This window comes from Hylobates moloch, unplaced genomic scaffold (genome assembly GCF_009828535.3).
Source record: "Hylobates moloch isolate HMO894 unplaced genomic scaffold, HMol_V3 SCAFFOLD_9, whole genome shotgun sequence".
NCBI lineage: Eukaryota > Metazoa > Chordata > Mammalia > Primates > Hylobatidae > Hylobates > Hylobates moloch.
The window spans coordinates 125117771-125142814 of NW_026652284.1; the positions used below are offsets into that span (position 1 = coordinate 125117771).

The window sequence follows — 25044 nt, forward strand, 5'->3', positions numbered from 1 at the left end:
TTTACTGAGGTGAAATGAACATAACATAAAATCATTCTAAAACGAACGGTGGCATTTAGTACATTTATAATGTTATGCGACCACTGCCTCTATTTTCAAAACATTCCCATCACTCCAAAGTAAAACCTCTTACCCATTGAGCAGTTTATCCCCATCTTCCTCTCCCTCCAGGCCCTGGCAACCACTAATCTGTATTCTTTCTCTATGAATTTACCTATTCTGGATATTTCATACAAATGGAATTACATAGTATGTGACCTTTTGTGTCTGGCTTCTTTCACTTGGCAGGTTTTGGAGGTTCATCTGTGTGTAGCATGTACAGAGCTTCCTTTTCATGGCTAAATTATACTCGTTTGTATGTAGACACCACAATTAATCATTCATCCATTGACAGACATTTGGGCTGTTTGTACCTTTTGGCTATCATGAGTACTACTGCTGTGAACGTGATATACATGTACTTGTTTGAGTACGTGTCTTCAATTATTTTGAGTATATATCTAGGAGTAGTACTATGTTCAAACTTTTGAGGAACCACCAAATTATTTTTCAGAGTAGTTGTGCCATTTTACATTCCAGCCAGTGATGTATAAGGATACCAATTTCTCCACATCCTCTTTTATCTTTTGGTTTTTTGATTATAGACATCCTAATGAATGTGAAATAGTAATCTCATTATGGTTTTGATCTGCATTTCTCTAATGACTAATGATGTTAAGCATCTTTTCTTTTGCTTGTTAGCCATTCATATGTTTTCTTTGGAGAAACATTTATGCAAGTTCTTTGCCCTTTATTTATTTATTTATTTATTTATTTATGAGACGGAGTCTTGCTCTGTCACCCAGGCTGGAGTGCAGTGGCATGATCTTGGCTCACTGCAACCTCCACTTCCTGAGTACCTGGGATTACAGGTGCATGCCACTACTCCCAGCTAGGTTTTGTATTTTTAGTAGAGACAAGGTTTCACCATGTTGGCCAGGATGGTCTTGAACTCCTGACCTCAAGTGATCTGCCCGCCTCAGCCTCCCAAAGTGCTGGGAATACAGGTGTGAGCCACCATTCCCAGCCCTTTGCCCGTTTTTAAATTTGGTTGCTTGTGTTTTGTTGTTGAGAAGACTTCTTTACATATTCTACATACTACACCCTTATCAAAAATATGATTTGCAGATTTCCTCCCAATCTGCAGGATGCTTTTTTCTCTTTCTTTCTTTCTTTTTTTTTTTTGAGACAGATTCTTGCTCTGTCACCCAGGCTGGAGTACACTGGTGCGATCTTGGCTCACTGCAACCTCTGCCTCCTGGGTTCAAGCAAAAGCCTCCAGAGTAGCTGGAACTACAGGCGCATGCCACCATGCCCAGCTAATTTTTGTATTTTTAGTAGAGACAGGGTTTCGCCATATTGGCCAGGCTGGTCTCAAACTCCTGACATCAGGTGATCTGCCTGCCTTAGCCTCCCAAAGTGCTGGGATAACAGGCTGAGCCACCACACCCGGCTTCTTTTCACTTTCTTGATAATATATTTTGATATTCAAGTTTTAAATTTTGATGAAGTCCAATTTACTTATTTTTTTATTTTGTTGCTCATGCTTTGGTGCCATATCTAGGAATCCATTGCCAAATCCAAGATTGGGAAGATTTACCCCTACACTTTCTTCTAAGAATTTTAGAGTTGTTAGCTCTTATATTTAGGTTGTTGATCTATTTGGAGTTAATTTTTGTATATGGCATAAGGTAGGGGTTCAACTTCACTCATTTTTTGAGACAGGGTCTTGCTTTGCTGTTTAAGCTGGAGTGCAGTGGTGATCAGAGCTGACTGTAGCCTTGAGCTGTTGGGCTAAAGTGATCCTCCTGCCTCAGCACCACTGGAGTAGGCACCACCACACCTGGCTATCTTTTTGTATTTTTTTGTAGAGACAGAGTCTTGCTATGTTGCCCAGGCTGGTCTCAAACTCCTGGCCTCAAGTGATCCTCTCACCTTGGACTTCCAAAGTCCTGGGATTACAGGCATGAGCCACCACATCCGGCCCCAACTTCATTCTTTTACATTTGGATATCTACTTGTCCCAGCACCATTTGCAGAAGGGCTGTCTTTTCTCATTGATTGAAAGGTCTTGGTACCCTTGTTGAAAATCCACCTGCCACATATGTGTGGGTTTATTTCTGGACTTTCAATTTGATTCCACTAGTCTGTATGTCTTTGTGCCAGTACCACATTGTTTTGATTACTGCAGCTTTGTAGCAAGTTTTGAAAGTGGCAAGTCTAAGTCCTCTGACTTTGTTATTTTTCATGACTGTTTTGGCTACCCAGGGCTCTTTGTAACTTCATATGAATTTGAGGATCATCTTTTGTTTCTGCAAAAAAAAGGCCATTGTAATTTTGACAGGAATTGCATTGAATCTGTAGAACACTCTAGGTAGTTTTGACGATTAATATTGTCTTCCAATTCATGAACACATGATGCCTTTTATTTATTTGTGATTTCTTTAATTCCTTTCCGCAATGTTTTGCAGTTTTCAGTGAACGAATCTTAAATCTCCTTGGTCAAATTTAGTCCTAGGTTTTAATTTTTCCTATTGATGCTATTGTATATGGAATTCCTTCCTTCATTTCCTTTTCGCACTGTTCATGGCTGGTATATAGAAACAACTGATTTTGTGAGTTGGTCAGTTGCTGCGACTTTCCTGGATTTGTTTATTAGCTCTAGTAGCTTTTTTGTGGGTTCTTTTGGATTTCATATACATGGAGTCACATCTTATGGAAAAAGAATTTAACTTCATTTCCCAGCTGGATGTCTTTTATTTCTTTTTCTTGACTAACTGTTCTGGTTAGAACTTGCAATACAAGGCTGCATAGCGGCATGTTTGTCTTGTTCCCAACCTTAGGGGAAAAGTTTTGTTCTTCACTACTGTGTATGATGTCAGCTTGAGGGTTTTCACAAATGCCCTTTATCATGTTCAGGAGGTCCCCTTCCATTACAAGTTTTATGAATGCTTTTTTTCTTTAATTGTGAAAGTGTTAGATTTTGTCAAATGTCTTAGTTGCACAAATTGAGATGATCATAGTTTTTCTCCTTCGTTCTATTAATGTGAGGAATTACAACACTAGGTTTTCTTATGTTGAACCACCCTTATATCCTGGGTTAAATCCCACTTGGTCATATGCTGTTGGATTCAGTTTTCTATTTCTTTCTTGGGAGTTTTATATCTCTAGCCATATAGGATACTGGTTTGTAATTTTCTTTTCTTGTCTTCAAGCCATATCTTCATCTGGCTTTGGAATCAGTGTAATGTTGACCTTATAGAATTAGGAAGTGTTCTCTCCTCCTTTGGAAGAGTTTGCGAAGGTTTGGTATTAATTCATTAAATTCACCTTTAAATCCATTTTGGGCCAGGCACAGTGGCTCAGTCTGTAATGCTAGCACTCTGGGAGGCTGAGGTGGGTGGACTGCCTGAGCTCAGAGTTTGAGACCAGCCTGGGGAACGTGGTCTCTACTAAAAATACAAAAGATTAGCCGGGCATAGTGGCACATGCCTGTAGTCCCAGCTACTCAGGAGGCTGAGACAGGAGAAATGCTTGAACCCAGGAGGCAGAGGTCACAGTGAACTGAGATCATGCCACTGCACTCCAGCCTGAGGAACAGAGTGAGACTCCATCTCAAAAAAAAAAAAATAAAAATAAATAAAAATAAATAAATAAATAAATAAAAGCCATTGTGGTCCTGGACTTTATTTTATTGGGAGTTTTTATTACTAACTCAATCTCTGTTAGAGGTCTGTTCTGATTTTCTACCTATGTTTGAGTCAGTTTTAGGAATTTGTATGTTTCTATTGATTTGTCCCTTTCATCTGGGTTATCTAATTTGTTGGTGTACAATTAGTCACAATATTCTCTTTTTATTTTTGTAAGGTCACTAGTAATGTCCCCACTTCCACTTCTGATTTTAGTTATTTGTGTCTTTTTGTTTAATCAATCTAAGTAAAGGTTTATCAACTTTATCTTTTCACAAAAGCAACGTTTGATTTTGTCAATTCCATTTTCTACTCTATTTCATTTAATTCTGTTCTAATCCTTACTTTTTTCTTCCTGCTGCTAGCTTTGGATTTTATTTGCTCTTCTTTTGTAGTCCTTTAAAAATGTATACTTTTAAATCTGATTTATATCTTTCTTTCCTCCTTTGAGACAGGGTCTCACATTGCTCAGGCTGGAATGCAGTGGCATGATCGATCTCAGCTCACTGCAGCCTCAACTTCCTAAGCTTAGGTGATCCTCCTACCTCAGCCTCCAAAGTAACTAGGACTACAGGCACAAGCAACCATGCCTAGCTAATTTTCTATATTCTTAGTAGAGACGGGGTCTCAACCATGTTGCCCAGGCTGGTCTTGAACTCCTGGGCTTAAGCGATCCACCCACCTCAGCCTCTCAGTCACACCTGGCCTCTCTCTTCCTTTTTAACAAAGGTGTTTACTGCTATAAATTTCCCTTCTGACATTGCCTTCACTGCATCCCATAAGTTTTGGTATGTTGTGTTGTCATTCATTTGTCTGCAGGTATTGTCTGTCTGATTTTGTCTTTGATCCATTGGTTATTTTATTTCTATACATTTGTAAACTTTCCAGTTTCCCCACTGTTACTGGTCGGAGAAGATACTTTGTGTAATTTCAATCTTTTTAAATTTATTGAGACTTGTTTTGTGGTCTAACATATGGTTTGTGTTACATGTACACTTAAGAAGAATGTATATCTTCTTTTCTGAATGGAGTGCTTTATATACTTCTGCCTTAGCCCATTTGGGCTACTGTAACAAGATACATTAGACTGGATAATTTATAAACAACAGAAATTTATTGCTCACAGTTCTGGAGGTTGGGAAGTTCAAGATCAAGGTGCCAGTGGATTCACTGCCTGATGAGAGGTTGTTCCTCCTAGGTATTGCCTTCTATGTGTATTCACATGGTAGAAGGGCAAGAAAAGAAGCTAACAAGCTCCCTCAGGCCTCTTATAAGGGGATAATCCCATTCACAGGGCTCTGCTCTCACGACCTAGTCACCTCCCAAAGGCCCCACCTCTTAATAATGACACACTGTGGATTAGATTTCAAGATATGAACAGAGAGGGGAGGGGGTTGGGGGAGAGGCACAAACATTTAGACCACAGTGATGTCCATTAGGTCTAGTTGGTTTATAGCGCTATACAAATCCCCTATTTCCTTAATGATCTTCTGTCTAGATGTTCTATCCATTTTTCAAAGTGGAATACTGAAGTCTCTATTACTATAGAGCTATTTCTCTCTTCCAATCTGTCTATGTCTGTTTCAGATAGTTTGGAGCTCTTTTTTTCTGATGTGCATCTGCTTATAATTGCCGCATCTTCTTGATGACTCTGCCCTTTTATAAATATATACTGTCCTTATTTGTCATCTATTTTGTCTAATATTGGTATAGTCACCTAAGCTTTCTTTTGGTTATTCTCTGCATGGAATATTTTTCCACCTTTCACTTTAAACTTATTGTGTCTTTGAATCTAAAGCCTCTTGTGGCATATAGTTGGACCATGCTTTCTTACACATTCTGTCAATATTTGCCTTTTGACTGGAGACTTCACATGTAATTACTAAAAAGGAACGACTTCTGCCATTTTATTTGTTTTTGATAAATCTTTTACCTTTTTGTTCCTCAATTCCTCTACTGCTGTATTCTTATGTATTACCTTTTTTGTAGTGTACCATTTTAATTCTTGCCTTACTTCTTGTGTCCACTTTTTTTTTTTTGAGACAGTCTCACTCTGTCGCCCATGCTGGAGTGCAGTGGCACGGTCTCGGCTTACTGCAACCTCCACCTCCCAGGATCAAGGGATTCTCCTGTCTCAGCCTCCCAAGTAGCTGGGACTACAGGCGGGTGCCATCGTGCCCGGCTAATTTTTTGTATTTTTAGTAGAGATGGGGTTTCACTGTGTTAGCCAGGATGGTCTCAATCTCCTGACCTCATGATCTGTCCACCTCAGCCCCTCAAAGTGCCAGGATTACAGGTGTGAGCCACCGCACCTGACCTCTTGTGTCTATTTTTAAGATTTTTTTTTTTTTGAGATGGAGTCTCACTCTGTCGCCCAGGCTGGAGTGCAGTGGCACGATCTAGGCTCACTGCAAGCTCCGCCTCCCGGGTTCACACCATTCTCCTGCCTCAGCCTCCCGAGTAGCTGGGACTACAGGTGCCCGCCACCATGCCCGGCTAATTTTTTTGTATTTTTAGTAGAGACACGGTTTTACTGTGTTAGCCAGGATGGTCTCGATCTCCTGACCTCGTGATCTGCCCGCCTCGGCCTCCCAACGTGCTGGGATTACAGGCATGAGCCACCGTGCCCAGCCCATTTTTAAGATTTTTTTTTGAGGTGGAGTTTTGCTCTGTCACCCAGGCTGGAGTGCAGTGGCACAATCTCATGCCTGTGCCTGAGTTCAACCTCTGCCTCCTGGGTTCAAGTGATTCTCCTGCCTAGCCTCCTGAGTAGCTGGGATTTACAACCACGCCTGGCTAATTTTTGTATTTTTAGTAGCGATGAGGTTTCGCCATGTTGGCCAGGTTGGTCTCAAACTCCTGACCTCAGGTGATCTGCCTGCCTTGGCCTCCCAAAGTGCTGTGATTACAGGTGTGAGCCACTGCGTCAAGCCCATTTTTAAGATATTTTCTTAGTGATTACCATGATGATTGCAATGAACGTTCTAATATCCTAAAACAATTTATACCAGTTTAACCACAGGAACATACAAAATCTTTGCTTCTCTACAGATGTTACCCCCTTTACGTTGTTGTCATCACAGATTACATCTTTATACATAATGGGGTAAAAAACATAGACTTATAATGCAGACCTTTTATGCATTTGTCCTTTAAATCACTTAGGAAATATGTAATGGCAAAAACCACAATTAATTTTGCACCAACCTAATACAAAGTGTACTTAGAAACCAAAATACAGGGATACTAACTTTTATACTTACCTATGTCGTTACGTTTACTGGAGGTCTTTATTTTTGTATGGCTTTGAGTTCCTGTCTAGTGTTCTTTCATTTCAACCTTTAGAACTCCCTTTAAAAGCATTTCTTGTGGGGCAGTCTATTTGTAACAAGCTTCCTCAGCTTTTATCTATCTGGATATGTTTTAGTTTCTCCTTCATTTTGAAGAATAATTTTGCCAGATAACAGAATTCTTTTTTTTTTTTTTTTTTTTTTGAGACGGAGTCTTGCTCTGTCGCCCAGGCTGGAGTGCAGTGGCACAATCTCGGCTCACTGCAAGCTCCGCCTCCCGGGTTCACGCCATTCTCCTGCCTCAGCCTCTCCGAGTAGCTGGGACTACAGGCGCCCGCCACCACACCCGGCTAATTTTTTGTATTTTTAATAGAGACGGGGTTTCACCGTGGTCTCGATCTCCTGACCTCGTGATCCGCCCGCCTCGGCCTCCCAAAGTGCTGGGATTACAAGCGTGAGCCACTGCGCCCGGCCGATAACAGAATTCTTAGTTGACAGGTTTTTTTTCCCCCTCTTAGAAGTTTAACTAAGCTGTCCCACTGCCTTCCAACCTCCATGGGTTCTGATGAAAAACTGGCTAGAAATCTTACCCAGAACCCCTTCTTCAGTGATAGGTCTCCTCTATTGCTGCTTTCAAGATTCCTTGTATTTCAACAATTTGATGACAAAGAGACCTGGTGTGGATCACTTTAAACAGACTCTACTCAGTTTGTTGAACTGCTTGCATGTGTACACATGTCTTTCATCACATTTGGGATACTCTCAGGCATTATTTCTTCAAATATTTTTTCCATCCCCTTCTCTACTCTTTTCCTTCTTGAACATCCCTACTATGAATGTTGGTCTACTTGATGGTGTCTCATGGTCCATTAAGTTCACTTTTCTTCTTTTTTTTGAGACAGAGTCTCACTCCGTCACCTAGGCTGGAGTACAGTGGCACAATTTCGGCTCAATGCAACCTCTACCTCCCCGGTTGAAGCAATTCTCCTGCCTCAGCCTCCAGAGTAGCTGAGACTACACGCATGCACTACCACACCCAGCTGATTTTTATATTTTCAGTAGAGACAGGGTTTCACCATGTTGGCCAAGATGCTCTTGATCTCCTGACCTCAAGTGATCTGCTTGCCTTGGCCTCCCAAAGTGCTGGGATGACAGGCGTGAGCCACCACGCCCAGGCAGTAAGTTCACTTTTCTTAGATCTTTTTTCTCCTCAGACTGAATGATTTCAATTGTCCTATCTTCAAGTTTGCCGATTTTTCTGCCTGCTCAAATCTACTGCTGAAACCCTCTAGCAAAATTTCCACTTCATTTTTTAGTTCCAGACTTTCTATGTTTCTTTTACGATTTGTATTTCTTATTGATATTTTCATTTTGTTCACACATCATTTTCCGGGTTCTTTTAGTTCTCTATGGTTTCTTTTTTCTTTCTTGAGGCGGAGTCTTGCTCTGTCACCCAGGCTGGAGTGCAGTGGTGTGATCTCAGCTCACTGCATGCTCTGCCTCCCAGGTTCATGCCATTCTCCTGCCTCAGGCTCCAGAGTAGCTGGGACTACAGGCACCCGCCACCACACCTGGCTAATTTTTTGTATTTTTAGTAGAGATGGGGTTTCACCATGTTAGCCAGGATGGTCACGATCTCCTGACCTCATGATCCACCTGCCTTGGCCTCCCAAAGTGCTGGGATTACAGGCGTGAGCCACCATGCCTGGCCTAGTTCTCTATGGTTTCTCTCACCTCTCTGAGCATATTTGAGGCAGCTGATTTAAAGTTTTTGTCTACTTAAGTCCAATGTCTGTGCTTTCTCCAGGACACTTTCTGTCAGTTTACTTTTTTCCTTTGAATGGGACATATTTTCTTGCTTCGTTATATGCTTCATGATTTTTGCTTTGTTAAAAACTTCACAACTGAATATTAAAATGTGGTATCCCCCCCGCCCAGGCTTTGCTGTTTTTGACTGTTGAAGACTAGAGTCACATGTTCATTTAGTGACTTTTCCAAACTATTTTTCCAAAGACTATTCTTTGTCGAGTACAGTCACTGAAGTCTTTTTCTTTAGCTTGTGTTCAACTAGTGTTTTGACAGAGATTTCTTTGAATATCAAGAGAAAAATAAAAACAAAACACTTCTCTCAGTCTTTGTGGATTGACTTTGTGTTGGGTACTTTTTAAACACTGTTTACAACTCTTTCTGAGTTGACTGCCTTCAGTGAGCCTAGAGATTAGCCAGAGTTTTTGAGAAAGCTTATGGTCTTAACAGGTCTTTTCTGAGCACACATCCAGTCCTGAGCATGCATGTGACTTCCTGGAGTCCCCAAAATATACAGGTGCTTTTTTTTTTTTTCAAATTTATTATTTTTTTTCTGAGACAGAGCCTCACTCCAATTGCTCAGGCTAGAGTGCAGTGGCATGATCTTAGCTCACTGAGACCCCCGCCTACCAGGTTCAAGCAATTCTTGTGCTTCAGCCTCCCAAGTAGCTGGGATTACAGGTATGTGCCACCACACCTGGCTGATTTTTGTACTTTTAGTAGAGACAGGGTTTTACCGTGTTGGCCATGCTGGTCTCAAACTCCTAGCCTCAAGCAATCTGCCCGCCTCGGCCTCTCAGAGTGCTGGGATTACAGGCAAGAGTCATCATGCCCAGCCTTTCTTAATTTTTTAGTAGAGATAGGGTCCTGCCATGCTATACTGCCTGGTCCTGAACTCCTGGCCTCATACAATCCTCCTGCCTTGGCCTCTCAAAGTGCGCAGATTATAGGTATGAGCCACCACACCCAGTCCAAGGGTGCTTTTGAATGCCTTTATTTCCCCACAAGAAACTCCTCAGCTTTTCTTCCTAGGCTTTAGATGGCCAAATGTATGGGTAACCATAGTACAAAGGCCTGGACCAGAGTAGAGTCCTGAGGGGAGGGGGCTGCCACTAGCCTGGTTGTTGAATTGGGAAGGGGTCAGGAGTATAGGGCAAATCAAAGGACCCTGGTGGCCATCATGTCATACCTCTTTATGTCAAGTGGTGAAATCACAGTTCTGCTCAAGGTGCCAGGGGCCAGGCCAGGTCAACTTCCTTGCTGACATCCAGCCTTGGCTCCTTGAGTCAGAGTACCCCCCTCACCCTCCCCACCTGTGATGACACAGATGCCTCCTAGGGGTAAGCACAGGGTTCCTTGGACATCACTTCCCCAGAATAAGGGCACCAGTGGAGAACTGTTCTTAAAGTACCTGGCTGCTGATAGTGAGGGCAGATGGCTTCCAGCTCAGTATCACTACAGCAGGGGGTACCACAGGCTGCAGATCCAGGGTGGGTCACAGCAGGAGCATCACTCACATGGGCCTGGGCTGCAGGGGTCCAAGGGGATGGTCCTGGAGCTGAGAGCTCCATCTCTGCCTCCTCACGGCGAGTTCTGAGGCTGGGCATGATTAGGACCTGAAGACCGGCAAGAACACAGGTGAGTATACAGAACACAGGTGAGTATACAGACAGGCTAGCTCTAGGGATTCACCCTCCCATCAGGCCAGGGTTTCTTCCTCCACCCTTGCAGCCCAAGACCTGAAGAGGGCCCAGTGCTGCTAGGTCTCAGGAGCTGATGCTATGTTCCCTGATCTTGGACCCAAAAAGAGGGAGTCAGCCATGGAGACACAGACTCACAAGCCAGGGCCACAGGTACAAAGGGGCAAGATGATGACCCTAAGGAAAAGTGGGGTCACTGTGCCCAGGCCTGCCATGCTAGGAGGGCAGCCCCCACAGGGTCTGTATCCTGCTATAGAGCTTGTGTACCTCTGTGGGGCCTGTATCCTGCTGTGGGGCTGTGTCCTGCTGTGGGCCTGTGTACTGCTGTGGGGCTGTGTCCTGCTGTGGGCCTGTGTCCTTCCTGCTGTGGGGCTGTGTCCTGCTGTTGGGCCTGTGTCTTGCTGTGCCTGTATCCTGCTGTGGGGCTGTGTCCTGCTGTGGGCCTGTACCCTGCTGTGGGCCTGTGTCCTGCTGTGGGCCTGCACCCTGCTGTGGGCCTGTGTCCTGCTGTGCCTGTGTCCTGCTGTGGGGCTGTGTCTTGCTGTGGGCCTGTGTCCTGCTGTTGGGCCTGTGTCCTGCTGTGGGGCTGTGTCCTGCTGTGGGGCTGTGTCCTGCTGTGTGGCTGTGTCCTGCTGTGCCTGTGTCCTGCTGTGGGGCTGTGTCCTGTTGTGGGGCTGTGTCTTGCTGTGGGGCTGTGTCCTGCTGTGGGCCTGTGTCCTGCTGTGGGGCTGTGTCCTGCTGTGGGCCTGTGTCCTGCTGTGGGCCTGTGTCCTGCTGTGGGCCTGTACCCTGCTGTGGGCCTGTATCCTGCTGTGGCCACTCTTCTCACTCTTTGTTGCTGACATTCAGAATGCTCTGAAGCTGGGCATACCAGACCCACCTAGAGTGGGAGAACAGCAGCTCCAAAGGGTGAGCAGCCAGGGGCAGCCTGTGCTGCAGCCCCACATATCATCATTATGTGTCAACGCCTACCAATCCTAGTGGTCAATTCTGTCTGAGTTGCACCATCCTGGCAGCATCCACAGCAGGTGTTCCCATCTTTACTTGCCTGGGACGTTCTCCCACTGCACCAGCTACTCCCTCCTAGCCTCTCATTCCCCATTTCATATTGGCATCCCAGTGTGTACTTCTGCACTGCCACTAACTTCCTTGGTGATTATGTCCAGTCTTGAGGCATCAACACCCTTGTTAAGACTCACAAACTTGGGCTCGTCTCCAGTCCTAACTACTCCCTGTGAGCAGGAGAGAGGACACTCCCATGTGGAGGCATGATGGGTTCCTCACATGGACCACGTTACTGATTCCCACTACCCCCTCACTGTGTAAATGCATCATACCCTGCCCGGGTGCCCACTGGGAGCACTGACATACCTCAGCACTTCACTCACATTGTACTGACATTGACTCTTCTGTCCTTCATGAGCACCAGCTGAGAATGAGGGTGTGGTCAAGGGGATCTGCAAAGGTGATGTGAGGAAAGGTGGCAGAAGGATGGTGCAGGGAGTCAAGATGATGGTAGGTGTCACCCATAGGCTATGTGGGGAAGAAAGAAGGGCTGGGTGGTGCTCCTGGACTCAGATCACTATCAAGGAGGAATGCACAACTAGTGGTCTGGGTGAAAAGGTCAGAGGACAAGTGTAGGGAAAAGCTAGAGGGAGAAGGCAAGGAGATATGAACAGAGCTCACAGGAATGGTCAGTATGGACCAATGATAAGGGGCCTTGGCTGTCAGATGAAGGTGAAGCACTGGCCACATTTCTGTGTCAGGAGAGACAAAACTAATATCTCAAGATTAACTTGGCAGGGTGCTCAGAGGAATGGTGGGAGATGAGATTCTAAGCAGATACAGCACTAAGGTGCCTACCATGTGGCAGCAGAAATGGAGGAGATATGGGGGATGGGGGTGACAAGGCCCTCAGTGACTGCATCTGCCTGCCCTTACAGTGCAGGTGCCCAGTTTCCTCGAGGGAAACCTCTCCCCATCCAAGGGGTGCTGTAATAATCTGCAATATTTATTTAGTTCATTTTATTTAAAAATACTTTAAATTCTCATTGTTTCTGAATCGGGGCACAGTCACCTCAAAATTTAAAAGGTAAGACGGATTTATGGTGAAAAATTCCCCAAACATCCACTCAGTTTCCCTTGTTTCTAGTGTACCATTCCAGATTAATCTAGGTTTACACAGCAAATATATAAACATACGTTTGCCTTTTAATGACAAATTACACCCAACTATGCTATGGTTTCACACCTTATTTTTCTCACTTCATTATGTGTGGGATCTTGCTTACCAGGACACAGAATAAATGCCCCCTCCCCCCCAGGTCCATATCCTAATCTCTGGTACTTGTGCTTATGTTACACTACATACCAAAGGGACTTTGCAGAGGGAATTAAGGTTATGGACGTGAATTACCCTGGTGGACCCAATGTAATCAAATGAGCCCTTAAAAGCCTGAGAAGGATCTGAGGGCCACGTGGAAGGACCTCGGAGAGCTAAGGGCCACTCAGGCTGGCAGCCAGCACTTCTGAGGACCAACCCCAAGAAAAACAGGTTCGGCCAACAGCCTGAACAAGCTTGGAAGTGGAGTCTCCTGGCTAAAGGCTAAGCCAGCTCTTCAGGAGTCAGACAACTGGAAGAGCCAGCCACCACCCTCCCACAGCAAGCAGCCACAGGATGTGCCCTGGCCGATCCCTCAGCACCTTCCCCCTTGGGGGAGAACTGGCCGAAACTCTCCTCCCTTCCCAGAGTACCTCCTCCACATGCAGAGCGACTCCACTACTGACTGGGCCTCCCAGGCAGGACATCTGAGGCCGAGCGAAACCCCCCTTCTCCCCCAGCTCTGCTCTGTGCATCTCCAACTTCACATTGAACACCAGGAACCGCGAACCCACCCTGTCTCCCACGCGCCGGGAACCACCCCATCGCACTGCTGCCCGGTGTAGGGAAAAGAAAGAGAGATCAGACTGTTACTGTGTCTATGTAGAAAGGGAAGACATAAGAAATTCCATTTTGACCTGTACCTTGAACAATTGCTTTGCTGAGATGCTGTTAATTTGTAACTTTGCCCCAGCCACTTTGCCACAACTTCGAGCTCACAAAAACATGTGTTGTATGGAATCAATGTTTAAGGGATCTAGGGCTGTGCAGGATGTGTCTTGTTAATAAAATGTTTACAAGCAGTATACTTGGTAAAAGTCATCGCCATTCTCTAGTTTCAATAAACCAGGGGCACAATGCACTGCGATAAGCCGCAGAGACCTCTGCCTTGGAAAGCGGGGTATTGTCCAAGGTTTCTCCCCATGTGATAGTCTGAAACATGGCCTTGTAGGATGAGAAAGACCTGACCATCCCCCAGCCCGACACCCGTAAACAGTCTGTGCTGAGGTGGATTAGTAAAAGAGGAAAGCCTCTTGCAGTTGAGACAGAGGAAGGTCACTGTCTCCTGCCTGCCCCTGGGAACTGAATGTCTCAGTATAAAACCCGGTTGTACATTTGTTCAACTCTGAGATAGGAGAAAAACCGCCCTATGGTGGGAGGTGAGACATGTCTGCAGCAATGCTGCCTTGTTATTCTTTACTCCACCGAAATGTTTGCGCGGAGAGAAACATAAATCTGGCCTACGTGCACATCCAGGCATAGCACCTCCCCTTAAACACGACACAGATTCTTTTGCTCACCTGTTTTTTTTGCTGACCTTCTCCCTGTTATCACCCTGCTCTCCTACCGCAATCCTCTTGCTGAGATAATGAAAATAATAATCAATAAAAACTGAGGGAACTCAGAGACCGGTGCTCGTGCCGGTCCTTGGTATGTTGAGTGCCGGTCTCCTGGGCCCACTGTTGTTTCTCTGTACTTTGTCTCTGTGTCTTATTTCTTTTCTCAGTCTCTCATCCCACCTGACGAGATATCCTACAGGTGTGGAGGGGCAGGCCACCCCTTCACTCCGTCGCTCCGCCTGAGCTCGAATGGTGGCATCGACACCCGGGAATGCCACCAGCCTGCAGGTGGAGTCCTGGCTCGGCCCCTCGCGGTGACCTTACCCCGGGCTTTCCCAGGAGACCCCCCTCCCGGAGGCAGCCCCCAGAGGCTCTGACCTCCAGCCCCCGCCTCGTCCCCCGGGGCGCTCCCACAACCCCCAGCGCGGCTCCGTCCCCGCCCGGGGTCCCCATCTCTCTGACCGTCCCGCCTGAGCCCTGAGAGGCCCCTGGGGCCCCAACCACAGGGGCATCAGGGACAACTGGACACGGGGTCTGAGGCGTGGAGCTTCGCGGAACTAACCTCAACCGGTCGCGCTTGGAAGGGAGGCAGCACCGCGGCACGAAGGCTTCTCAGCCAACGCCGGCTGATCCCCGGAAGTCCCGCCCCGAATTCCGGCCCGCCGCTCGTTCTGTCTGGGACAGCGTAGCCTCTCTAGACGGCGGGAGGCCGGGGCGACTCTGTGGTTCAGCCCCAGACCTGGTCCCGCTAACCCTGAGGCCAGAGACCCTTCTGTTCCCCGTTTTTCAGAGTGGACCCCTGCACTGAACAAGGCAGCAACTGAAGAAAAGGGGACACTACTAGAAATGCAGAGATAATGGGACATACTGTTGCAGTGGGAGATTTTAATACACAGGCCCCCAGAATCGGAACAGATTGTAGTTTGATAAAAACCTAAGGATACGTTTTTTGGAAGAACTGAATCATTCAATCAGTAAGTGATTAGATGGATAGATGGAAGAATTCAAATTCCTTCAGTAGATAATATGTTTTCGTGAGATTGCGCATGGATCATTTGTAATACAGAAATGAATTGTACACTTGGACGTAAAGAATACAAATAAGGCTGGGTGCGGTGGCCCACGCCTGTAATTCCAGCACTTGGGAGGCCGAGGTGGGCGGATGGCTTGAGGCCAGGCGTTTGAGACCAGCCTGGGCAATATAGGGAGACTCCATCTCTACAAAAAATACAAAAGTTAGCCAGGTGTGATGGTGTGTGCCTGTAGTCCCAGCTACTCAGGAGGCTGAGGTGGGCGGATTGCTCGAGCCGGGGAATGTGCAGCTGCAGTGAGCCAGGATCACACCATTGCACCGATGAGAGAGTGAGACTCTGTTTCAAAAAAAAGAAACAAACAACAACCACCAAAAAAACCCCACAAATATTTTAATGTTCATTTTGCAGGCAGATTAAACTATCAAAATCAGGAATACATAATAAAAAATACGTGACAAATTCTATTGGAATTTAAGAAACACTGCCTAGATAACCCTCTTTTATTTTTTTGAAGTTCAGGCTGAGGTGCTCTCAGTTGGAGATGAGGAACTTATTGGAAGCTGGAGTAAATGTCACTCTTGCTATGCTTTAGCAAAAAGATTGGTGGCATTTTGGCCATGCCCTAGAGATCTATGGAAATTTGAGCTAGAGAGAGATGATTTAGGGCATCTGGTAGAAGAAATTTCTAAGCAGCAAAGCATTCAAGATGTGACATACCTTTTTCTGAAAGTGTACAGTCATATGCATTCACAAAGAGATGGCCTGAAATTGGAATTTATGTTTATTTATTTTTTTATTTTTAATTTTTTTATTTCCATAGGCTTTAAAATTTTTTATTTCCATAGGTGGTGGTGTTTACATGAGTAAGTTCTTTAGTGGTGATTCGTGAGATTTTGGTGCACCCATCACCTGGGCAGTATACATTGAACCCAATTTATAGTCTTTTATCCCTCACGCACTTCCCACCCTTCCCCCCCACCCCGAGTCCCAGTCCCCAAAGTCCATTGTATCCTTCTTATGCCTTTGCATCCTCATAGCTTAGCCACCTCTCATGAGTGAGGACATACGAAGTTTGGTTTTCCATTCCTGAGTTACTTCACTTAGAATAATAGTCTCCAATCCCATCCAGATTGCTGTGAATGCCATTAATTCACTCCTTTTTATGGCTGAGTAGTATTCCATCATATATATATCATATACATATATCACATATATATGATATATATGATGGAATATTTTCTATATATATATGTATAGATATACACATATATACACACACACACACACACACACACATATATATATGCCACAGTTTGTTTATCCACTCGTTGATTGATAGGCATTTGGGCTGCTTCCACATTTTTGCAATTGTGAATTGTGCTGCCATAAACATGCATATACAAGTATCTTTTTCGTATAATGACTTATTTTCCTCTGGGTAGATACCCAGTAGTGGGATTGCTGGATGAAATGGTAGTTCTTGGTAGTTCTACTTTTTGTTCTTTAAGGATTCGCCACACTGTTTTCCATAGTGGTTGTACTAGTTTACATTCCCACCAGCAGCATGGAAGTATTCCCTTTTCACCGCATCCATGCCATCTATTATTTTTTGATTTTTGATTATGGCCATTCTTGTGGGAGTAAGGTGGTATTGTTTTGTGGTTTTGATTTGCATTTCCCTGATCATTAGTGATGTTGAGCATTTTTTCATATTTGTTGGTCATTTGTATATCTTGTTTTGAGAATTGTCTGTTCATGTCCTTAGCCCCCTCCCCAATTTTTTTTTTTTTTTTTGAGACGGAGTTTCGCTCTTGTTGCCCAGGCTAGAGTGCCATGGTACGATCTTGGCTCACCACAACCTCTGCCTCCTGGGTTCAAGCGATTCTCCTGCCTCAGCCTCCTGAATAGTACAGGCATGCACCATCATGCCCGGCTAATTTTGTATTTTTAGTAGAGACAGGGTTTCTCCATGTTGGTCAGGCTGGTCTGGAACTCCCAACCTCAGGTGATCCACCTGCCTCAGCCTCGCAAAGTGCTGGGATTACAGGAGTGAGCCACCGGGCCTGGCCGTTAGCCCCCTTTTTGATGGGATTATTTCTTGCTAATTTTTTTGAGCTCCTTGTAGATTCTGCATGTTAGTCCTTTGTTGGATGTATAGATTGTGAAGATTTTCTCCCACTCTGTGGGTTGTCTGTTTACTCTGCTGACTCTTCCTTTTGCTGTGCAAAAGGCCGTTAGCTTAGTTTAGTCCCACCTATTTATCTTTGTTTTTGTTGCATTTGCTTTTGGGTTCTTGGTCATGAAATCTTTGCCTAGGCCAATGTCTAGAAGGGTTTTTCTGATGTTATCTTGTAGAATTTTTATATTTTCAGGTCTTAGATTTAAGTCCTTGATCCATCTTGAGTTGATTTTTATAACGTGAAAGATGAGGATCCAGGTTTATTCTCCTACATGTGGCTTACCAACTATCCCAGCACTATTTGTTGAATAGGGTGTTCTTTCCCCACTTTATGTTTTTGTGTGCTTTGTTAAAGGTCAGTTGGCTGTAAGTATTTGAGTTTATTTCTGGGTTCTCTATTCTGTTCCATTGGTCTATGTGCTTATTTTTATAGAAGTACTATGCTGTTCTGGTGACTATGGCCTCATAGTATAGTTTGAAATCAGGTACTGTGATGCCTCCAGGTTTGTTCTTTTTGCTTAGTCTTGTTTTGGCTATGCAGGCTGATTTTTGGTTCCATATGAATTTTAGGATTGTTTTTTCTAGTTCTGTGAAGAATGATGGTGGTATTTTGATGGGAATTGCATTGAATTTGTACATTGCTTTTGGCAATATGGTCATTTTCTCAATATTGATTCTACCCATCCATGAGCATGGGATGTGTTTCCATTTGTTTGTGTCATCTATGATTTCTTTTAGCAGTGTTTTGTAGTTTTCCTTGTAGAGGTCTTTCACCTCCTTGGTTAGGAATATTCTGAAGTATTTCATTTTTTGCAACTATTGTAAAAAGGGTTGAGTTCTTGATTTGATTCTCAGCTTGGTTGCTGTTGGTGTATAGCAGAGCTACTGATTTGTGTACATTAATTTTGTATCCTGAAATTTGCTAATTCATTTATCATTTGTAGGAGCATTTTGGAGGCGTCTTTAGGGTTTTCTAGGTATATGATCCATCATCAACAAATAGTGACGGTTTGACTTCCTCTTTACTGGTTTGGATGCCCTTTGTTTTTTTCTCTTTTCTAATTGTTCTGGCTAGGACTTCCAGTACTATGTTAAATAGAAGTGGTGACAGTGGGCATCTTTGTCTTGTTCCAGTTCTCAGAGGGGATGCTTTCAACTTTTACTTGTTCAGTATTATGTTGGCTGTGGGTTTATCATAGATAGCTTTTATTACATTGAAGTATGTCCTTTGTATGCTGATTTTGCTGAAGGTTTCAATCATAAAGGGATACTGGATTTTGTAGGGTGAGGCCCTATGGGGCTTAGCGGGTATTCTTCCAGTATGTGGAGATGAGAGATTGTAATAAATAAAGACACAAGACAAAGAGATAAAGAGAAAGCAGCTGGGCCTGGGGGACCACTACCATCAAGACATGGAGACTGGTAGTGGCCCTGAATGGCTGGGCACACTGATATTTATTGCATACAAGACAAGGGGGGCAGGATAAGGAGGGTGAATCTTCTCAGTGATTGACAAGGTGAAGCAAGTCACGTGATCATAGGACAGGGGGCCCTTCTCTTTTAGGTAGAGGAAGCAGAGAGAGAAGGCAGCATACGTCAGCGTTTCCTTCTATGCACTTATAAAAAGATCAAAGACTTTAAGACTTTCACTATTTCTTCTACCGCTATCTACTATGGACTTCAAAGAGGAACCAGGAGTATGAGAGGAACATGAAAGTGGACAAAGAGCCTGATCATTGAAGCACAGCACCACAGGGAGGGGTTTAGGCCTCCAGATGACTGTGGGCAGGCCTGGATAATATCCAGCCTTCCACAAGAAGCTGGTGGAGCAGAGGGTTCCCTGACTCCTCCAAGGAAAGGAGACTCCCTTTCATGGTCTGCTAAGTAATGGGCATCTTCCCAGACTCTGAGGTTACTGCTTGACCAAGGAGCCCTCAAGCAGCCCTTATGAGGGCGTGACAGAGGGCTCACCTCTTGTCTTCTAGGTCACTTCTCACAATGTCCCTTCAGCACCTGACCGTATACCCGCTGGTTATTCCTAGGTTATATTAGTAATGCAACAAAGAGTAATATTAAAACCTAATGATTAATGTTTATAATAATGATTGATAATTGTCCATGATCATCTCTATATCTAATTTGTATTATGACTATTCTTATTCTAACTATTTTCTTTATTATGCTGAAACAGTTTGTGACTTCAGTCTCTTGCCTCAGCACCTAGGTAAACTTTTGCCCACAGGATTTTGCCAAATGCTTTTTCTGTGTCTGTTGAGATGATAATGTGATTTTTGTTTTTAATTCTGTTTATGTGGCATGTCCCTTATTGACTTGCATATGTTAAACCATCCCTGCATCCCTAGTATGAAACCAACTTGACCACGGTGGATTATCTTTCTGATATGTGTTGGATTCAGTTAGCTAGCATTTTGTTAAGGATTTTTGCATCTATGTTCATCAGGGATATTGGTCTGTAGTTTTCTCTTTTTTGTTATGTTCTTTCCTGGTTTTGGTATTAGGGTGATACTGGCTTCATAGAGTGATTTAGGGAGGATTCCTAAATTTGTATCTTTCCAGGAATTTATCCATCTCCTCTAGGTTTTCTAGTTTATGCACATAATGGTGTTCATAGTAGCCTTGAATGATCTTTTGTATTTCTGTGGTGTTGGTTGTAATATATCCTGTTTCTTTTCTAATTCAGCTTATTTGGAGCTTCTTTTCTTTTCTTTTGAAATGGAATTTCGCTCTTTTTGCCCAGGCTGGAGTGCAATGGCCTGATCTCAGCTTACTGCAACCTCTGCCTCATGGGTTCAAGCAATTCTCCTGATTCAGCCTCCCAAGTAGCTGGGATTACAGGCACCTGCCACCACACCCGGCTAATTTTTTGTATTTTTAGTAGAGATGGGGTTTCACCATGTTGGCCAAGATGGTCTCAATCTCTTGACCTTGTGATCCACCTGCCTCAGCCTCCCAAAGAGCTGGGATTACTGGAGCTTCTTTCTTGTTTTTTGGTTAATCTTCCCAATGGTCTATCAATTTTATTTATCTTTTCAAAGAGCCAGCTTTCTGTTTCATTTATCTTTTGTATTTTTTTGTTGTTGTTTCAATTTTATTTAGTTCTGCTCTGATCTTGGTTATTTCCTTTCTTCTGCTGGATTTGGGCTTGGTTTGTTCTTATTTCTCTAGTTCCTTGAGTGTGACCTTAGATTGTCTATTTGTGCTCTTTCAGACTTTTTGATGAAGATATTTAAGGCTATGAACTTTCCTCTTACCACCACCTTTGCAGTATCCCAGAGGTTTTGATAGGTTGTGTCACTATTGTTGTTCAGTTCAAAGAATTTTTAAATTTCTATCTTGATTTCATTGTTGACCCAGTGATAATTCAGGAGCAGGTTATTTAATTTCCATGTATTTGCATGGTTTTTTTTTTTTTTGAGACGGAGTCTCGCTCTGTCACCCAGGCTGGAGTGCAGTGGCATGATCTCGGCTCACTGCAAGCTCTGCCTCCTGGGTTCATGCCATTCTCCTGCCTCAGCCTCTTTGAGTACCTGGGACTACAGGCGCCTGCCACCACGCCCAGCTAATTTTTTTGTATTTTTAGTAGAGATGGGGTTTCACCATGGTCTCGATCTCCTGACCTTGTGATCTGCCCGCCTTGGCCTCCCAAAGTGCTGGGATTACAAGCGTGAGCCACCACACCTGGCCTACTGCATGGTTTTGAAGATTTCTTTTGGAGTTGATTTCCAGTTTATTCCACTGTGGTCTAAGAGAGTACTTGATATAATTTCAATTTTCTTAAATTTATTGAGAATTGTTTTGTGGCCTGTTATATGTTCTATTTTGGATAAAGTTCCATGCATTGATGAATAGAATGTATATTATGCAGTTGTTGGATAGAATGTTCTGTAAATATCTATTAAGTCTATTTGTTCCAGAGTATAGTGTAAATTCATTGTTTCTTTATTAACTTTCTGTCTTGATGACCTATCTAGTACTGTTGGTGGAGTACTAAAGTCCCCTACTGTTATTGTGTTACTGTCTATCTCATTACTTAGGTCTAGTGGTAATTGTTTTATAAATTTGGGAGCTCAAGTGTTAGGTGCATATATATTTAGGATTGTGATATTTTCCTGTTGAACAAGGCCCTTTATTATTATATGTTTCTCTTTGTCTTTTTTAACTGCTATTGCTTTAAAGTCTGTTTTGTCTGATATAAGAATAGCTACTCCTGCTTGTTTTTGGTGTCCATTTGCATGGAATGTCTTAAGGAAAAATACCTTAAGTTTAAGTGAGTCCTTATGGGTTAGGTGAGGAGTCTCTTGACGGCAGCAGATACTTGGTTGGTGAATTCTTACCCATTCTGCAATTCTACACCTTATAAGTGGAACATTTAGGCCATTTACATCCAATATTAGTATTGAGATGTGAGGTACTATTCCATTCGTCATGGTATTTGTTGCATGTATACCTTGGTTTTTTTTTTTTTTTGAGATGGCGTCTCACTTTGTCACCCAGGTTGGAGTGCAGTGGTGTGATCTTGGCTCACTGTAAGCTCTGCCTTCTGGGTTCATGCCATTCTCCTGCCTCAGCCTTCTGAGTAGCTGGGACTACAGGTGCCCGCTACCACACCCCAGCTAATTTTTTTGTATTTTTGGTAGAGACGGGGTTTCACTGTATTAGCCAGGATGGTCTCGATCTCCTGACCTCGTGATCCACCTGCCTCGGCCTCCCAAAGTGCTGGGATTACAGGTGTGAGCCACCACGCTGAGCCACCTTGGTTTTTTTAAATTGTATTTTTGTTTTATAGGTCCTATGAGATTTGTGTTTTAAGGATGTTCTGTTTTGATGTGTTTCCAGGATTTGTTTCAAGATTTAGAGCTCTTTTAGCAGTTTTGTAGTGCTGGCTTGGTAGTGGTGAATTATCTCAGCATTTGTTTGTCTGAAAAAGACTGTGTCTTTCCTTCATTTATGAAGCTTAGTTTCACTGGGTACAAAATTCTTGGCTGATAATTGTTTTGTTTAAGGAGGCTGAAGATAGGGCCCTAATCTCTTCTAGCTTGTAGAGTTTGTGCTGAGAAATCTGTTGTTAATCTGATAGGTTTATCTTTATAGATTACCTGGTGCTTTTGCTTCACAGCTCTTAAGATTCTTTCCTTCATCTTCACTTTAGATAACCGGATGATGATGTGCCCAGGTGATGATCTTTTTGTGATGAATTTCCCAGGTGTTTTTTCAGTTTCTTGTATTTGGATGTCTAGGTCTCTAGCAAGGCTGGGGAAGTTTTCCTTGATTATTCCCCCAGATATGTTTCCCAAACTTTTAGATTTCTCTTCCTCCTCAGGAATGCCAATTATTCTTAGGTTTGGTTGTTTAATATAATTCCAAAGTTCTTGGAGGCTATGTTCATTTTGTTAATTTTTTTCTTTGTTGGTTTGGGTTAATTCAAAAACCTTGTCTTCGAGATCTGAAGTTCTGTCTTCTGTTTGATCCTATTGCTGAAACTTTCCAGAAAATTTTGCATTTCTCTAAGTTGTCTTTTATTTCCTGAAGTTGTGATTTTTTTTTATTTATGCTATCTATTTCACTGAAGATTCCCCTCATTTCTTGTACCATTTTTTGGATTTCCTTAAATTGGACTTCACTTTTCTTTGGTGCCTCCTTAATTAGCTTAATAATTGACCTTCTGAATTCTTTATCAGGTAAGTCAGGGATTTCTTCTTGGTTTGGATCCATTGCTGGTTGAGCTAGCATGATTTTTGGGGGGTGTTAAATAACATTATTTTGTCATGTTACTAGAATTGTTTTTCTGGTTCCTTCTAATTTGGGTAGGCAATATCAGGGGAAGATCTGCCACTCAAGGCTACTGTTCAGATTATTTTGTCCCATGTGGTATTCTTTTGATGTAGTACTCTGCCCGCATTCCTAGGGATGTGGCTTCCTGGGAGCCGAGCTGTAGTGATTATTTTTCTCCTGGACCTAACCACCCAGCAGGGCTACCAGGCTCTGGGCTGGTATTGGGGGTTGTCTGCACAGACTCAAGTGATGTGGATCATCTTCAGGTCTTACAGCCATGGATACCAGCACCTGCTCCAGTGGAGGTGGCAGGGGAGTGAAATGGACTCTGTGAAGGTCCATAGTTATGGTTGTTTAATGCACTATTTTGGTGCTGGTTGGCCTCCTGCCAGGAGGTGGTGCTTCCAAGAAAGCATCAGCTGTGGTAGTATAGGAAGGATCAACCAGTGGGCAGGGCCCTAGAACTCCCAAGAGAATATGACTTTTGTCCTCGGCTACCAGGGTGGGTAGGGAAGGACCATCGTGTGTGGGGCAGGTTAGGCATGTCTGAGCTCAGACTCTCTTTGAGTAGGGTTTGCTGCTGCTGCTGTGGGGTTGGGGGTATGGTTCCCAGGTCAATAGAGTTGTTCCCAGGAGGATTATGGCTGCCTCTGCTGTGTCATGCAGGTTGTCAGGGAAGTGGAGGAAAGCTGGCTGTTACAGGCCTCACCCAGCTCCCATGCAACCCTAAAGGCCAGTCCCACTTTCACTCTGCACCCCCCCAACAGTACTGAGTTTGTTTCTAAGCAGTGGGTGAGAAGGGCTGGGAACTTTCCACAGGCTACCAGCCTCCCAGCTAAGAAAGCAAGGAGGGCATTCGTGCCTCCCCACCTGCCAAGTCTGCACACTGAATTCACACACTCCTGTGAGTTCTGGCCAGGAGACTTCATGTTTGGTTGGAATTGTTATAAAGTTCAGCTGGAGGTTTCCTTCTCCCTTTGATCTTTTCCCAGTTCCTCTGGCACCCTCCCCAAAGACCTCTGTGAGACAAGGTGGAAATGGCTTTCCAGGGCTTTTCCTACTGCTTCCTCTAACCCTGTATTTTGCTTGGCTCTCAAATTTGACGCAGCTCCAGGTAAGATCAGATCCTTCTGTGATCTAGACCTTCAGGTTCCTTGGTGAGGATGTGTGTTTGGGGTTGAATGATCCCCATTTCCCACTTTCACAGCTTGGCACTTACAGTATTTTGGGTGTCTCCTGGGCCCTGCAGGAGCAATCCACTCCCTCTGCTTTTTGTATGAGAAAAAAATCTGTATGGTGAATTTTGTCTTAAAGTAATAGTCCCAGCCACTCAGGAGGCTGAGGAAAGAGAATGGCATGAATCCGGGAGGCTGAGCTTGCAGTGAGCCAAGATCGTGCCGCTGCACTCCAGCCTGGGTGACAGAGTGAGACTCCATCTCAAAAAAAAAAAAAGTAATATAACCGGTTGGGCTGGGTGCGGTGGCTCATGCCTGTAATCGCAGCACTTTGGGAAGCCGAGACAGTGGATCACGAGGTCAGGAGATTGAGACCATCCTGGCTAACATGGTGAAACCCTGTCTCTACTAAAAATACAAAAAATTAGCTGGGCATAGTGGTGGGTGACTGTAGTCCCAGCTACTCTGAAGGCTGAGGAAGGAGAATGGCGTGAACCCAGGAGGCGGAGCTTGCAGTGAGCCAGGACTGTGCCACTGCACTCCAGCCTGGGTGACAGAGCTAAGGGAGGAGACCACCCCTCATATTGTCTTATGCCCAATTTCTGCCTCCAAAGAAAGA

General features: G+C 44.1%; 1 protein-coding gene across 3 annotated transcripts in view; it reads right to left on the reverse strand.

Moving 5' to 3' along the window:
- Positions 1-25044, reverse strand: part of ZNF16 (zinc finger protein 16) — a 75388-nt gene that overhangs the window by 7846 nt on the left and 42498 nt on the right. Inside the window, exons 1-3 of one of the 3 annotated variants that reach the window (XM_058443962.1) lie at positions 14807-14890; positions 11913-11981; positions 10236-10440 (exon numbers count right to left, since the gene is read on the reverse strand). In XM_058443962.1, the coding sequence (XP_058299945.1) occupies positions 10236-10431 (196 nt within the window). In that variant the 5' untranslated portion in view covers positions 10432-10440; positions 11913-11981; positions 14807-14890. Of the gene's footprint in view, positions 1-10235; positions 10441-11912; positions 11982-14806 lie in introns of those variants that run through there. The other 2 variants (XM_058443961.1, XM_032760877.2) reach the window with 2 other exon arrangements.